A 16865-nucleotide genomic window follows, 5' to 3' on the forward strand; every position below is an offset into this window, starting at 1 on the left:
TGTCTGAATCCTCGGTTCTCTCTGTCTTTTTCCAGGATTTGAGGGGTTATGCTTTGAAATTAGTTCTGAAGACATAAATTGCTTAAATACATAATTGAACACTAAACTTGTGTAAAAACAGCTTTGTGAACAAAATGAATGAAGGAATTTAATTTAGCGTTGAGTTTAGAGAACCTAAATTTCAAGTTATCAACAATCATGAAGCGCACCATGGAGAAAAAGGAAAATTAGCTCTGCGCCCCCCGCCCCCCCACTTATATCCTCTCCAGGGGAGAAAGGTGTACAAAGATGGCAAAGACTTTTTGATATTTTAAAGTAGAAGCATATTCTACCAAAAGGTATTTAAAATCAACATAACTGTTGGAACCAATTCTACACAGGTTGTTTGACTTGGAAATGGAACAATTTTAAAGTTTAAAATGTTTTTGAATTATTGAACTTGGTGCCTGACGTTTATGTTAAGTACCAAGTTTAGAAAAAAAAAACTTCACTATGGCCATATTCAGCCAAACACATTTAATTCCAAATGTGGTCTATTTTAGATTCTCTGTATTTTCAAAAGGAGATCTCAAATTAGAAAGGCCAAATTACTTAAGTTTTAGAAACAAGATCCTTTCTCGTACTTCAATTTTGTAAATAGGATGCAAAGTTGCAATCAATTTGATCAAATTACATGCAGAAGACAAATTCTCCTGCTTCTATTCTTCCAAGTTTTGCTATTGGCTGAGATGTAGACTTGCATTTGGTTCAAATTTTCTGTCCCCCACAGGTTTCAGCAATACACTTATCTTTAATACTTCAAGCTCCTTTTGAAATTAATGTTCAAGTACAAGTGTTTTCAAATCTGAATTAAACAAATCAAAGCCATGAGATTACAACTGGCCAATTTAATAAAGTTTGATTTCACCCTGGACTCAAAAGTTGTACTTTCAATATGGATACCATAAACAGCATCCAAAAATTCTTGATTACAATATATTTAAATAGAATCTGCAAGTTCATTAAACTAAATCAGAACATTCAAAGTTTCAAATCTATACCAAACTCAAAATTACAAAAACAGAATTCAAATTGAGAGAGTGCAGAACAGAATTTAATAGCCCATTTGTTAGGAACCATTTTACATTGAACTTTTGTAATCACAAGGAAAAGTTGCAATCGAAATGAAGATTAAGGATCATATTCTGATCTTGACTTGTAAAATTTTACACACATTTACAATTTGTTACACATAAGAATGATCAACAATATGTCAGGAAAACCTATAATTAGAATGCACAAAACCTAACTTCAATAAGCACAAACCAAGCTAAGAATAGAAACACTTTTCTTCAATAGGAACCTCCAAATTACCTTGGTTAATTAGTAATTTATACACGCCAAGTAAGTCCCAGCTCCAATTCCCAGTTTGCCAAGTGAGGGTGGGGATTTGGGGAGGAAAGAAATAAAAAGCCAAGATTCTCACAATGTATTGCTATAATCTATATAGACAATCCCTAAAAAGTAGAAGGCTCCTGTACAGCAGCAAAATATCCTAAGGAACTCTATGGTTGGGTCAGTTTTAGGGCGGTGACTGAAATATACCTTTTGGACCATGCTTTTGAAGGCCCTTTTGAAAGCAGGGTGAGCGTGTGATGCAAAGGGATTGAGAGGGTGTTCAAATTTAAGGCCAAGGTTGATGGAGGTTCCACCACATTGGCTGCAGTAAGCAAGGGTTAAAATCCACAAGAGATCATAGTCACATAGGAACGAGAGTTAGCCACTCCACCCCTTGAGCCTTTTCCACTATTCAGATTGGATCATGGTTGATCTGAACTCCACAGAATCTGAAAGCCAGCACAGAAGGTGCAGCACACTATGTCCATACCAGCTCTCTGCAAAGGCAACTCAGTTAGCCCCACACCCACCTTTTCTTCAAAGCTCCGCAAATCTCTCTTCAAATAATTACGATACCCTTTCAAAAGCAGCCACAATTGAATCTATCTTCACCAATCGCTCAAGCAGTGTATTCCAGATCCTACCACTCGCTGCATAGTTCTTCTTTGCTTCTTTTGTCAATCACCTTAAATCTGTGTTCTCTGGTTCAACTGTTTGTTCCAGATCCCCTCATGATTTAACACAATTCTATCAAAATCCTGAAACTTTTCTGCTCTGAGTAATCCCAGCTTTCCAAACCTATTGATGTAACTGAAGTCCGTCATCCCTGGAGCCACACAATCTTTTCTGCACCCTCACTAATAACATCTCAAAAGTATAGTGCCTAGGGCTGGAAACGATATACTCAAGTTGAGGCCAGGCCAGTGTTTTGTAAAGGCTCAATGTAAATTTCCTTGCTTTTTTAATCCATTTGTAAAGCCTAGGATCTCCTATGCCTTATTAACCACTATCTTAATCTGTCCTGCCACTCTCAAATGATTTGAGCACATATACCCCAGTTGCCTGTTCCAGCACCCCTTGTAGGAATTGTGCCCTTTATTTTACATTACCTATCCTCATTTGTCTTACCAAAATGTATCACCTCACACTTCTCTTCATTAAATTTCATCTTTCATGTGTCTGCCCAGCTTCTCCTTCTTCTTGAAGTCTATCGCTATCCTCACTGTTCACAATTCTTCAAGTTTTGAAATTGTGCCCTGCACATCCATGTGTAGGTCATTAATAAAGATCAAGAAAACCAGTGGTTCTAATATAAACGCCTAGGGAAGCCCATGTTAAATTGTCCTCCAGCACGAAAAACAACTGTCCATTGACTCCATTCAGCTGTCTATCCATATCCTTTGATACCCAAACGTAATTGTGTCTATTAATGTGTGGGGGTGGGGAAAGAGTGCCAGAACATCCAGGTTTCTATTATGCTGTGTGGGAAAAATGTGCATCCTAATTTTGTCGCTCGTCACCTAGCTCTATGCCCTCTTGTGCATTCCTCCCCCAGAGGGAAGTTTCCCTTTATCTACCCCTATTGAGTCTCCACAATTTTAAATATCTCTATTAAGTCACCATTCAACCTTTTAAACACAAGAGAATACAAATAAAGTTTATGAAATGTGACTTCATTAATTAAACCTCGACCCTCATTCCGGTGAATCCTCCCTACACTTCCCAAGTGAATATATATTTCCTGAGATTCAGCACCAAAACTGACCACAATACTCAAGGTAGGGCAAGTCCTTCTATAATTTAAATATTACTAGCTCCCCTCTGTATTCCATCCCTTGAGATAAAGGCCAACATTACATTAAACTTCTTAATGACTTTTCATACCAGTGCACTAGCTCCAGTGATTGAGTACATGGGCATCAGGAGTATGGGCTGCGGAACTTGCAAAGCTATAAAAGAATGTATAAATTATGACTGATGAGGAGGTTGATGGAGTGGTTGCATTGCAAAGATAGTATGGAAGATTAACTTGCCAAAGTACAGTCACAAAAGGATGTATTATTGGGCAGAAATTAGACTGAGGAGGAAACATTATTTCATTTAATCAAATCCTGATCAATACTATGAAGTAGCCTGGCGTGTTTTGCTATATTAAGGGCACTAAAAAAAAAAATGCAACTTATTGTTGCAATTATGATTGTGTTAGATAGAGCTGGGTAGCACAGGCACAAAGTCAGGTGAGCTATGTTTTCAACCATCTACCACCACTGTAGAATAACCTCGCAAAGGCCTTAAGTGAACAATGCCCACTTAAACAAGTTGCTAAAGAGTAACAGACACTCGTAAAATCTTACTCCAACAAGTAGCAAATGGGGTTGAAAGGGAGAAATTTAAAGAACCAAGAACACTTCAAGGCTAAAAATGAGCCACTTATTGAATGGTGTGTGCAAATGTTCCTGTCTGTTTTAATAGCAAATCATATATCTATAAAATTTAATTCAAAACTTTTAAAAGTTTACAACAAGGAGAAACCCAACAGTCATTTCTTAGGTTAACTAACGCCTACATTAACAACTTGCATTTAGATAGCACAATTAACAGTCAAACATCTCCAGGTACTTCAAAGGTGTATTATCAAACAAAATTTGACAAAACGTAACCAAAAAATTAAACCTTAATGCTCAGAAAAATGAACATTTAGTGAATGTATTACTAAATTTCATACTCTAATACCTAGTTTATTTGTATTAGGCAAATATAACAAATTCCTTTTATTCAAAGAGCTTAAATAAATTCATTCATAATTTTAAGACTTCAGTTAAGAGTTCATGGGTGTACTGCATATTTTTTTTCTGAACTTCATAAATCAGTACACAACTTGCACCATGTCATTTGCCAAATGTCCCAAGAAGCCTTTCGATTTAAAGGATACTTTAAACCATTTTAATTCAAAAGTCACTATTCTGAAGCAGTTTGAATTTGAGAAATTCTAATTAGCTATTCTATAGAAATGAGATCAGCATTTAAATCTTAGTATGAAGATAATTTTCAACAAATGCATTTTAACTGTTAAAACGAAGAGCAAACATTTAAAATCAAGCAATCAGTAAACCCACCCAACTTTTAAGGAAGTCTTGGGTACATCAGTAGCTTGGGTTGATTTATGTAATCTTACCCAGAGCAGCAGTAAAGTCTTAGTGCCCCTAGTTTAGATGGGATGAACAGCCAGTAAACTGGCTCCCAAACATGATCAGGTGATCCTTGCTGAAAGCTTACGATAGCGACAAGATCAAGTTCAGTTGAGATTCCCCTATTTGATTGCGCAAGTGTTGACTGGCTAATGTTGAGGTACTTAGAACTGCCTAGTGCAATCATACCCTGGCATAAAAGAGCAAAAACTTGTGTTTATATAACACTTAAAACATATTACACCTTGGGATGTACTATCAACAGAAAAAAACCTCATGAGCCACACAATAGGGTAGATAACCAAAAGCCTGGGTAAAGAAGTAGGGTCTGCAGAACCTCTGAAAGGAGGAAAAAGAGGCAGAGGTTTTGGAAGGGAATAGGCAAAGTTTTCAATAGGGGAGGAGAAACTGAGCACATGAACAAGCTTGACATAAAGATAAATTTATTTTATCACCAACATTTGAATTTTTCTACATTAGTCTGTAGATTAGAGGTATTTCTTGATCACATTAAGCATCATGTTAGATGATGATCTTTAAATTTTTAGGAATAGATCAAACCTGACTAGCAATTTGAATTACAACAGCGAATTCCAATTTTACCTTGGATTTGAATAATTACAACATGCAGACGATTTGTAAAGGAACTTCAAATTCAGGAAAGCAGCACATCAACTTTTGAAATGCTTATTTTAAGATCTCAGCAGCTATTATGATTGAGTCACTAATGCAATTCATTCTTAATATGTTTACAAAATTTACCTACAAAACCTCTACATTCTCTAACACCTCTGCAAGATTTCAAGCAATATGCAACTCAAGTAGTCAGACAAAAAAACGTCATTTGCCCCTTACAATTTAAAATTTGATCAAAACTCAGGTCACTTCATTTCCAAAGACGCAGAATTGATCATTTTAAAACGTTGTCACACTCTGCACGGACACATTCAAAAGAGCCCGTAGACTTAAAATTTTTCTAAAGCTAGTATCCATTTTATTTCTTGACACTGGGGTTACATGTGAATGGTAAACTATATCTTATTGCACTACAAACTGGTACTTTTGGATAACTTCAAGCTGATTTTTTTGCTACAAACAAAAGCTTCAATGGATACAATTATTTTAAATTAGATGCTTGCTAAAAACTAAGTTTTTTTTTTAGATACAGTATTATTCATTTTAGTGTAACATTGTTTACAAGGTGGTACATACAAGAGACAGGTCTTAATTTAAGTTGAGGTATTTAGGCTTTTTAAAAAAAGAAAAAAATTCAGCCTTGTATAAAATATAAGACTGAACAACTTGTAAACTATATATCCATTCCCAGTGTAATTAAGTTATGCAAATTAAAAAGATCGTTAGAAAGTTGGTAAATTGGCCATCTTTGCATTGTATGGAAAGGACATACAAATCATATTTTTACAATTGGATAGTGTCAGAGATGGCCATTTCCTTGTGGTTTTAATATTATATAATTTTCTGCCTTAAATCCACAGCCATATATCCAGTTTTGATTTGTGAAATTACCAAGTATTAATAAGTACAGTAATTTGTGCACGCACATTCCCAGAGTTTGAGATTTTTGATATTAGCAGTCAATAAATTGAGACTGAAGAGTTGAATACATTGATGTTTATCAAATCAGTACAAGAACAAAATCACATTTCTGAACATAGACGAATGTTAAATGAAGTTACATAGCTCATGATTCAGCCTTTTGTAAAAAGAATGTATGTGGTGTACAGGAATCCAAACCACGCATGATGAATGCCACTTAACTATGCTTTATATTCTAATGATTACAAAGTTACAGGAAATACTCTTTATTTACATCTCAAGTAGCTACAGCAGTATCATTTCAATTTCAGTAAATACCAAACATATCGCATATGTTAACCAGGTTCCACATCTTTAGAATTTTGCCCTTGTATACTGCACACACAGTATAAACAACAGATACAGAAAAGGCAGGTAAACGGATCCAGACAATTTTCAGTGGTTAAGAGAATGTAGCTATGCTCACTACACTCAACCTTGAGACAGTTATAAAATAAACTCAAGCAGAAGTTAGAACTTATGCTATACTCTGGCTTTCAGTTTTATAATTGTTAAAGTTGCATTGTAATTAAATGGTTACAAACTTTTCTGTAGTGCACCATTAATTTTTCAACTGTTCTATTACATATTCCATTAGCAAAGAACATCAACACATGCTTTCGGTGTCCTGTGTCACATCAAATATGGCTTATCAGTTCAATTTGAACTAAATATCCAAAACAGCTGTATATTGGAAGATTTCTAAATTAGATTTTGATGCAACTTCAATACTGAATTAAAAATATTAAAATGACAGGAGGATTCAAAATGTAAGCCATATTGCTATACAATCTGTATCCCACAACTTTTGTTCTAAATAGCTTAGAAATATTATTTTATCACTGCAACACAATTTTCAGAAATGTCAAGTATGAGCAATCACACAAAAATAACTAGGTATTTCAAAAGATTCATATAGATTTTGGTGAAGCTGTTACTAACTGCATTTTACCTGAAGCATGATAATGTGCCTTTCCTAGATTAATTTACCAGTTCAGAATGGAAATATTCTTTTGGATACTGTTATAGTCTCCAAATTTAAAGAACAATCACATTTGCAACTGACTGCAATACAGTAACACCAAATCCATAAGTAAGTGTTAACCTTTTCACATTTTCCAGCTATCCAGGAAAGGCACAGGATCATGCTTCAAGTGAAGTGTGGTTAATAACAGACAAATCAAAATTGTTATGAAGATTAGCCACTCCTACGTTTGTAAGAGAAAGCCATTAATAAACCAAGCCATACCATTTATTACTGGTAAGCAAAAATTTCACTGATGAAAGCTATTTTAATTGCAGCCATTTGCTCATTCCTACAATATAGGAATGACTACCATGGGTACATTGTAAAGCTCAAAATACCTAGAAAAGATAGGTTACATTTGATTTTGCCTGCTTTCTGGTACAAATGAGGAAATTGATCCCCTGTCACTTAAAAGATGTCCTCAATGTATGCAATCTCTCTACAGCTTCCTTTAAGCCAAGAAGGAAAACAATTAGTAAGCTGTACCCTATTCATGGTTTAAAAATCACTTTATGCAAACCTTCCTAATTGAACCCAAATAATATTTAGAAATCTAGGATAGTTTAATATTAAAGTTTTGAAAGAAAACCTAAGATGTTTGACCAAGTGTGTTAAAAAGGTGGCTCAGGAAAATCAAAACTTTAGACCACACATGAGCAACTCTCCACAGAGATGTTATTGCAGTCAGGCTGGATCCAGGAATCTGATCCAATTTCTATTGCCCTATCCCTAAAAATAATTTTGATCAATTAGATCCAAGACATGGTTAAACATACAAGTGACTGCATACTACTGAAACTTATGATATGCACTTTTAAAACTTATGTCTAAAATAAAATTGAATTCAAAGACAACCCTAAAGTTAACTGTAGGAAATTTGTAACGGAAATAAGCCACCAGATTGAAAATAATACATGCAAGGTGAACAATGAAACCAGTCTTAAAATACAATGAAGAGCTGTTAAGCAGTTTGTGTCACTACACTGAACAAACTTGTCAGATTGTACTGATCATTCTCTCTGCATTTAGCAAATTGTTGCTCTAAGACTACACCACAGCATGGACACTTCTACCACACTTAAGACTCAAACATGTGCCATAAACAGCGTTAAAGGAGTGATATGATTAAAAAAGCTTATTTCTAAAATTTTAACCCCAAAATATCTATAAAACAACAAATAGATAGTCGCTGTAGGAAGCCACACAGACATCCTGCATAGTACTATTCAACAATTAAAAGCAGTTCAGCTGCCTAGAATGCAATGGCTGCCCTCTTCACTGATTGTAGTCAGAGGTCAAGGAGGAAGTAACCCTAGACAGAGGAAAGAACACCCACTTCACAGACATTTTTCATTACTTTACAGATACAGCAAATCAATTTGGGCCTCAAGCTTCCCTCACCAAGATGCACACAAAGCAAGTGTTTTTTTTTTTAAATAAAGTGTTTACAATTTCCTTCCAGGAAAATAAATGGCACGGTTTAGAGAATACTTTGTTCACATAGTTAGTATTATTCATATATCAAAATTCTGAACAGACAGATTTTAACCCCAGGTGCAAGTGTCAGATCTGCACCCATCCCCACCGCCGCGCCCCCCCCCCCCCCCAACTAAACTGCCCATTGCACAACAAATGACAGCAGGCTGTTTGCATAATCAGATTGCGAGCATGTATATCATCCACTGGACACCAGCTGCTGTGATATCAAGCAAAGACTATAGAACTCTGCTACAAACATCAAAATGAGAGAGACATACACAAGTTTGAATGAGATGGGAAGTGTGTATGTATGAGTAGAATATCAGTTGGGAATTAAAGTTAAGCGATTTACAATCATTGGTTATCTATTTTCTCAATTTCTTCCTAGTAACAGCTTGTCCTGCAAATACTAATTGAAAAAAACCTGCAAATCTGATAAATATGTATTGTTTGGATGTGCATTTTGAAAATTTTTTAAAAAGCATATAATCACACGAAGCCTAAAAGACATCTTAAAAGGTTTAACCCTCCCCCATTACATACTCCCACCCTTCTACCAAGTAAGCTTTGACCATGCCCTCTCCAATAACAGTGAGCAGTCTTTCATCCTTTTAACGCTTCACTAAGTGCTCTATGGCACCATATTCCCAACCTGCCTTTCACAGCAGGTACAAAGGTCGCTTTTGCAATGGTGGGCGTACCCACGTCAGTTCTGAACGTTCAACGCGAGCTGGAATGCAGTGACTGCTGGGCCCAAGAATTTCACTTTGAATAACAAATTAAGCACACTTTGTCCTGATTGGTCCTCTGGCCTCAACACAACTTTATGGAAACCCTTACTAACACCACCTCTTGACCTTTCTTTACGTGATGAGGATGTGGATTAGCAGTACCCCACTCAATTGCCTCCAAACCTCGAGGCAAAGTGAACACAACGAGGGAAGCTACTTGCTGCTCAACTATGCACATCAAGTCACAAGAGAGAAAAAAAACTAGATAATTCAAACTGAATTTCCCAACTTGAAACATGAAAAAAATGCAGGACTGGCATTTGGATAAATATGCACATTGTGCATTGATGAAAACTGAGCAGGAAGACCAGGGTGAAACAGCTGCATATATCAATTGTTGGTCTGTTATAAGTAAAGCAAGTTTTTTTGCCATTTGCAATTGCTGATGAGATCTATTAAACCCCTACACAAAGCAACGTTTGAAAAAAAATAAATTGCACAAAACAAAACAAGTAAAGAGAATGCAAATACCAAAAGGTATGTTCACTAATTCAGTCCTTCGGACCAAAGTGAATATTTGTGTAGGAAAGGCTTTAAGTACAGCTCACAGAATTCACATACCAGCAAACTGGGTGGGCTCCTGTACTGGTACGTATGCAAGATTCCAAATACTGCCAAAGTAAAGTTATTGAGTAAAGTTAACTAACTGATCAATCTTATTCCACAGTCATTGATTTCATTTGTAAATCAATCAGACCCAATGGACGCAAGGAAGTTACATAAACAATTCTTCAAATATTAAACTGATTTTTCTTTGACAGTATTTTGGCAGCATATCTAGACGAGTTCAATTTTTTTAAATGGTTAAAAACCCCAAATCCACATAATGCTTTTCAACATGTACAACAACTTGCATTTATATAGCATCTTTAACATAATTAATGGTCTCCCCTTTAAATATGGAATATTTTTACATATAATCAGAAAATTAAATATTAACTGTCAATTTGACTTACAGAAAAGAGATATATATATTTCAAATATTCTGAACTTCTTTTCTATGTGCATAATCAGCAAGTACCTTATCACAAATTTAGCTGAGGGCACAATTGTTTGGCCCAAGAATTTCTTCATACCCATCATTTTATCTTCAACAAATGGTGATTATACTTGAGATAGAACTGACATTGTTAACTCTTTCCCTTCCCCCAACCACCACCCAAGATAAAGTCTCCCTCCATTACTCCAAAGAGGGCAACTGAAATTCATACATCGACTTCAACTCATCAAGATTGGTATTTGACCTTGAGGCCGGCAAAAGGATACCAGAGTTTTCCTCATGTTACTGGACCAGATTTTTAAAAAAAACTTCTGGAAACCAAACAATCCTCTGAAAGTTTTTTACTCTTTCTTACTCATTCAATTGTTTTAATTTCAACATGGAAACTGCTATAGATGATGTTTATTTTCAATTGTGATTATATTGTACTACAGCACTAATGGAACTCTAGCTGTATAATGCAAAACATGGCCAAACACAAACTGTTTTTGCAAACTACAAAGCACACTACCTGCCAATAGAGCCCTGCATGTGCCTGTTTACATGCATGTGAAGTTTCACTACTGGAAATAAAGTCTCCAGAAAAGACTGTTTCCTCGTGTCCAGTATGTGTGTGTTTATTTTAATGTATGGAGTGCTGGGGGTTCCAATGAGTGACAATTGCAATTTTAAACAGAGTTTTTTATCCAGATTCAAGGTATACTAAACCAACGTGACACTCAAGATGGCCTCCGAGGAGACTGCAGACTGCACCCTTTTAGCATGCACATTGGTGATTAATGCCAGAACTATATGTCCATCTTCATATCTGTGCAAAGATGTTTGAACGGTGCACTAGCAATAAAGGCACACCCATTACCTAAAATTAAGGCTTCAGAAAATATAACATGATAATTGTGTTTTCAAATAGGTGCACATTATATTCTACATTTCAGAACATATTTACCCATATGACGTTCATAGACACTACGTTCATTTATAACTCAAACAATGGCTTTTAAACCAGACCAAAACAAAAATGGGCACAAATTTTAAACAGGTGATGCAAGGACAAGAATCAAAAATTTAAAATTACAGGCATCAGTTGATACTACAGATCTGGATTTGTTTTTAATCTTGCTAATATATAACCAAACAGTTCATATTTGATAAAATGGTAAAATCAGTACTAAGATTGACAGTATATATCCTTGAAAACTTCAATGTTTAAGATTGAACTAACGTTTTCTGATGATTTAAAAGAACAATTCAATCACAAAAGAATAGAACAAAGGAATTAATTTGGTTCACAACTATTCAATCAAAACTAAACCAAGAACCTTAATACAAAATATTAGTAAAATGATCAGAATAGTTGTACAGTTCCTACTCTATGCTAGGAAAGCACAATAACTTGCTTAAATAAATGGAAAAAATTTATTACTAACCAATTTTCATTCAGAGCTAGATGAAGTTACTTTAAAAGCATTAAATGATTCATTAAACAAATCAGTCTCATTTTACATTTAGTTTTAAATGCCATCATTCGTGAAGTTACATAATTTTTGGAAGCAGATCTTCATGCTAAAAATGAAATATTTTACATTCCTGGGTGATTTGCAAATAAAATGGAAGAGCACTGAAAATTGATAATTTAGTCATGTTGCACAAATTAAATGCAGAGGGCACTGAATTAAAGTAGTTTGAACTCAACCTACACTAATGTGGAAGAATGGGGTGAGGAAAAGAGTCATCACACAGGAAGCTACCTAAAGGCCCTCCCATGCTGAATTTTGCCCATTCAACCATTTAGATCTCTTAAAACGTAGCATTTCCAGCAACCTTGTGATGCAACCTCAGGACTCTACAGAAAATAGTCAAATTACATTGAACTAAAAGCTTTAGCACAAAGAGTGGTGGCTTACTTTGAAGATTAGATAAAATTGCTCTCATTTTAAATCATGTATTCAACATTTTTTGTACAGAGGAAAAACACTAGAGGAAGGTATCATATCCCAGTCAAAAATAAAAGCAGTAAATTGATACAATATCCCATCACAAACAATTCAACTTGTAAAAATTCATATGGAACGTTTAAACCAATGATGATCTTTATTTTTTTTAAAAATGCAACAGTTGACATTACTTTCTAAAGCTATTACCCTAACTCGTTTGTTTTAAGACGGTCAAAACGGTCCCAAAGACGGAAAAATTAATGTTTAACTCCAACACTTGAAGATTTAACACCCCTAGACGCAATCCGTCAGTTATATATTTGGAAACAGCATTTTTGAATAATCCTATAGCATTTAATTTTAAACGCGACCAATAATCGATTGCACATTAGCGTTTAAGTGAACCGCCTCTGAGAACATACCTTTCCTTCTATATCACACCATCTCATCTACATTCGTGTACAAGAGGAAACATTTGATTGTGATATTCGTATTTTTTTGCTCTTAAATTGAGAACTCCTCACGTGTTTGTCGGTTAGCAGAATACAAGACATCTCAGATCATTTCCTGCTGACGCCCAAACTTTTCAGAAATACTGCATCAGGTCTTAGTTTTAGTTAAAAACTTATTTTGGCTTCTCAAATCAAATGCAGTTTTAATCAAATTCCCGAGCAATTTAAAGAAACATAAGTGATTAACTATAAACAAGATACAAACCCCAAAATAGACATAAAAGTACCAAGTTCAGACAGTAATTAGATGCTAAATTAAGCACACCAAGTCCAGAGACTCGTACGGTTTACATAACATTTAATTCCAAACATATATAATCAATAGAGTGTCTTTTTTAGTTTAATTCTGTTCGGACAGAAACCTGACACGAATTAAACCTTTTACCTTTGTCGTTTAGGAACGGAATGCTCCACTTCTATGGATTTTCCGTGCAGCTCCACTTTACCTGAGGCAATACATAAAATACAAGGCTGCGTGTTAAACACTTAAAAACATTTAAAATTGACCGTTTTTAGTGCATTGATCCTCAACGTTAAGTTTGTATCTGACCAACAACTTCCAAAGCAACTACGTTACAAATCTCGGAATCCGGGTAACAAGAAATTTCGGTGTAAATGTAAGGAATCAGTCAACTGCAATCCCGAAACTGATGTAAACAAGTACACTTTGGGGGAAAAAATAAAGACGTGGTCTCAATTGTTCTGTAGCCTAATTTTCAGCCATGTTTCTAGTGGTCGGGTCCTAAAGGACACTTTTGGGACTCAGTATGGCCGACCAGAAACGCATTCGCGCTGTCGGACGAAACGAACAAAAATAACACTGATATTGTCAATGGTTTTTGGATAGTGAGCTTTCGTTTCTGTCTATTTTTTTTAATAGTATAAAAACTGAAGTGCGTGCTCCTTTCCCAGGCGCGCATTGATTTGAATGGTGGCTCCGAGGTGCCGCCTGGATTGTTAAAGGCCTACAAATACCAAGAAGGTGCAGCAACACGGGCTGAATTCTCCAATACTGTCTTAAACCCAGTACAGCTCCACTAGTTTAATAAGGAAAGAGTAAATCATAAAGCATCCTGCACAGAATGCATCTTCCTTTAGTTACTGCCAAAGCCACTGAGCGCTGTAAATATTTAACAAATGGGGAAAGAAAAGACCGCGTGCAGATACAGGATACACCAGGGTCCACCAAAAAGAGTTTAAAATCACACTAAAGATTAAAATTAATAATTTCTTCAGCGAAAGTCTGAAGAAAGTGCCGTTTAAGCAGTGCTCCTGCAAATGGGTATTTCTCAAACACTCGGGAGTGAGCAGCCTCCTCCCCCCACCCGAGTCAGTTTTGTGCGAAACTGGTGCGCAAGGAGCTGTGTTAGGCCTCTCACCAAACAAGGTTTACGGCTGCTTGCCTCAAAACTTGAGATTACATTGGAGGATATGGGATTAAGTTGCTTACCTGACAGTGTATCTATAGCCTTCATAGCACAGTTATCATCTGGGCAATCGACAAAAGCATAACCAGTTTTCACCAAAAACTGTCCAGTGAAGGGAATCTTCCATTCCTTGAACAGACTTTCCAAGTCCACAGTGGTTACGTTTTCGGTAAGATTCCCAATATAGAGCTTGTTCATGTTGCTAAAACTCCAAAAAAAGCAAAGATCTTTCCGCCTTTATCTTCCCCTTTGGAGAAATAATCGGTCGATTTAAATACAAAAGATGGGAGGGGATGAAAGAGTTCTTACAAAATAAACACGATGATAAAATAAATTCCCAGAACAAGTTGTATTAGCAGTCTAGAATGGCGGGCTGCAGAAAGAGAGAAAAAACTATTTTTTGTCTTTCCCCCAAAACCCCTTTCGCAAACAGGCTGTGAAAATGTCACACTACGTTACTAATAGCACCGCCTCTGAATAAAATGCAGCTCCAAAAAATCCCTGAATATTCCGGCTGAATGAGCCACGTGGTCAAACTATACATCAACTTCTCACGTGAGGAATGCCAGCTATTCAATGATACTGGGAGAGAGAGGGAGGGACAGGTTTTGGTCCGTGAATCCGAGAAACATATTGATTGTGGAATAACAGTTGTTGGAGCATTCTCCTTTTTTTTCCCTCTTCCCCCTTTCCGCCTTCTCATTCGCACACAGCCCGACTCTTGGATCCTATCAAGCGTCTTCAGCCTCGCTACCACTGACCAAGTTTTTTTTCTCTCTGCCTACAAAGTTCATTCATTGGTTTAAATCAGGCTTCCATTTACAAGGGCGATGGCGCGAAAATTCTCCTGACTGCTGCAGTTCTTCAATGTGGTGGTTGCGCGAGTTACCAGTGGTGGGGGTTGGTTGTGTCGGGGGGGAAGGGGAGTGTATTTTCGTAGTGATCTGTTCATCCTGTGCTTTCCCCTCCCCGTTGAAGCTGAATAATGTAGAAAGGACACCACGTTCAGATGTATAATGCGTCGCCATCAAAACCGAAGCGTTGCAATGGCTGCTCCTTAATAAATAAGGCGTAAATACTTTTCATGTTAAAATCTGTAAGCTACATTTTTTCCCCAGATTTTTTTTTTGGGGGGGGAGGGGGGGTTGGTGGGCCCCACCAAAAAGATAATTACATTACTGCATCGAAATGTTAGTCGAAAAAGATCTTTTGAAAGTTCTAGCAGTTTCGCTGTTCTCTCATTCTATTCAAGCTAAAGAACCCGGTTCACTGTTGTTCACACAAGACAACGTTGCCGTTTTAAAATATTGGAACTAAAGGTCTTTGTATTTGAAAGGTGGTTGGTTTTAACGTTTGCTCACAGATGCGTTGGAGTAAGTTGTTAAATTAGCGAAGCAGATCTCTTTGTAATAACGCGTGCTGAGCCGTCGTTCGTGCAGATTTTTTAAATGGAGTGTTTTCGTTTTTAGCGAAGGGAGCAAAAAAGTTAACTAAATTCACATTGCACAACTTTATTGGCGGAAGTGTTCAGAACGAACGAAAATCTACATCCGAAATTCAAACCCGTTTCCTTTTCTTTGTTGGCAGGCGCGAACGTAAGAAATTTGGTATTGCCGATTTAAAATTGTTTAAAGCTAAATCGCCCTTTAGCGACAAAGCTAACGATTCCCCCGGCGTGAGAGGGGAAGCTTCCCTATAAAAAGAAAATAATCGTTCATAGATGAATTTGTACTTTGCGATCATTCTTCGTGATTAAAGCTGTCTGCTTTAATTGACTAGATAATATGTAGCGTTTTCGCGCATATCACGCTTTTATATATTTAAAATTGAACTAAAACGTGCGAATAAAACGCATTTCGTTCACATTAGCTCCTGTTAAATCTTTTGTTTCGATTCTGTATTCCGTTTGCCTAACAGTTTTTCCTGGAAAATTCTAACAATCCTTGCAAAGTTAAAACATATCGATTTGTAGTAAAGGGTGTGCATTTTTGGTTCTAAACCATACGAAGGTGTGATTTGTTGGTGTAATTAAAAATATGTTGTAAATTATTTGCATTTTCAAGCCAAGAAAAGCTATCGTTAATCCGATTGAATATTTAATCTATAAAATTACTGTATAGTTAGGGGCATCGTGGAAAATGACTGCCGCGGAGTGAGCAAATAAAACATTTCACATGTTCCAAAAAGCTCGCAAAAATATTAAAATATCGACTTAATTTGGTTACCATTTTAAATGATCAATTCGAGCACCAATGCTCTACTTTAAAGGAAGATCCAAAATGGGGGGAGGGGCAACTGGAAAGTAGGACCTTGTTTGAGCTGCATTGATAAAAATATGTTACCAAAAATTGCCTGGCGCAAACTTAATATAGTATGAACTGATTATAACATCCAAGACCTGACACTTTGTAGAAAAACTAGTTTAATATGTTTCATTGTAGCAGTGGTATCTATTTAAATCTTTGTTCTACCAATCGTCGGTTCAAACTCTCTACATTTGCTTAGGCTTTCTCTGTATTCCCAACAATCATCAA

At 36.2% G+C, this 16865-nt stretch overlaps 1 protein-coding gene across 4 annotated transcripts in view; it reads right to left on the reverse strand.

Moving 5' to 3' along the window:
• The window catches only part of igf2bp3 (insulin-like growth factor 2 mRNA binding protein 3), a 158815-nt gene extending 143828 nt beyond the window's left edge, over positions 1 to 14987 (reverse strand). For 3 of the 4 annotated variants that reach the window (XM_041185120.1, XM_041185118.1, XM_041185116.1), the window contains exons 1-2: positions 14355 to 14986; positions 13290 to 13350 (exon numbers count right to left, since the gene is read on the reverse strand). In XM_041185120.1, coding sequence (XP_041041054.1) covers positions 13290 to 13350; positions 14355 to 14529 — 236 coding nt within the window. In that variant the 5' untranslated portion in view covers positions 14530 to 14986. Of the gene's footprint in view, positions 1 to 13289; positions 13351 to 14354 lie in introns of all 4 variants that reach the window. The other variant, XM_041185117.1, reaches the window with a different exon arrangement.
• Positions 14988 to 16865: the final 1878 nt, after the last annotated feature.

The sequence above is a fragment of the Carcharodon carcharias genome, chromosome 3 (assembly GCF_017639515.1).
Source record: "Carcharodon carcharias isolate sCarCar2 chromosome 3, sCarCar2.pri, whole genome shotgun sequence".
NCBI classification, from domain to species: domain Eukaryota; kingdom Metazoa; phylum Chordata; class Chondrichthyes; order Lamniformes; family Lamnidae; genus Carcharodon; species Carcharodon carcharias.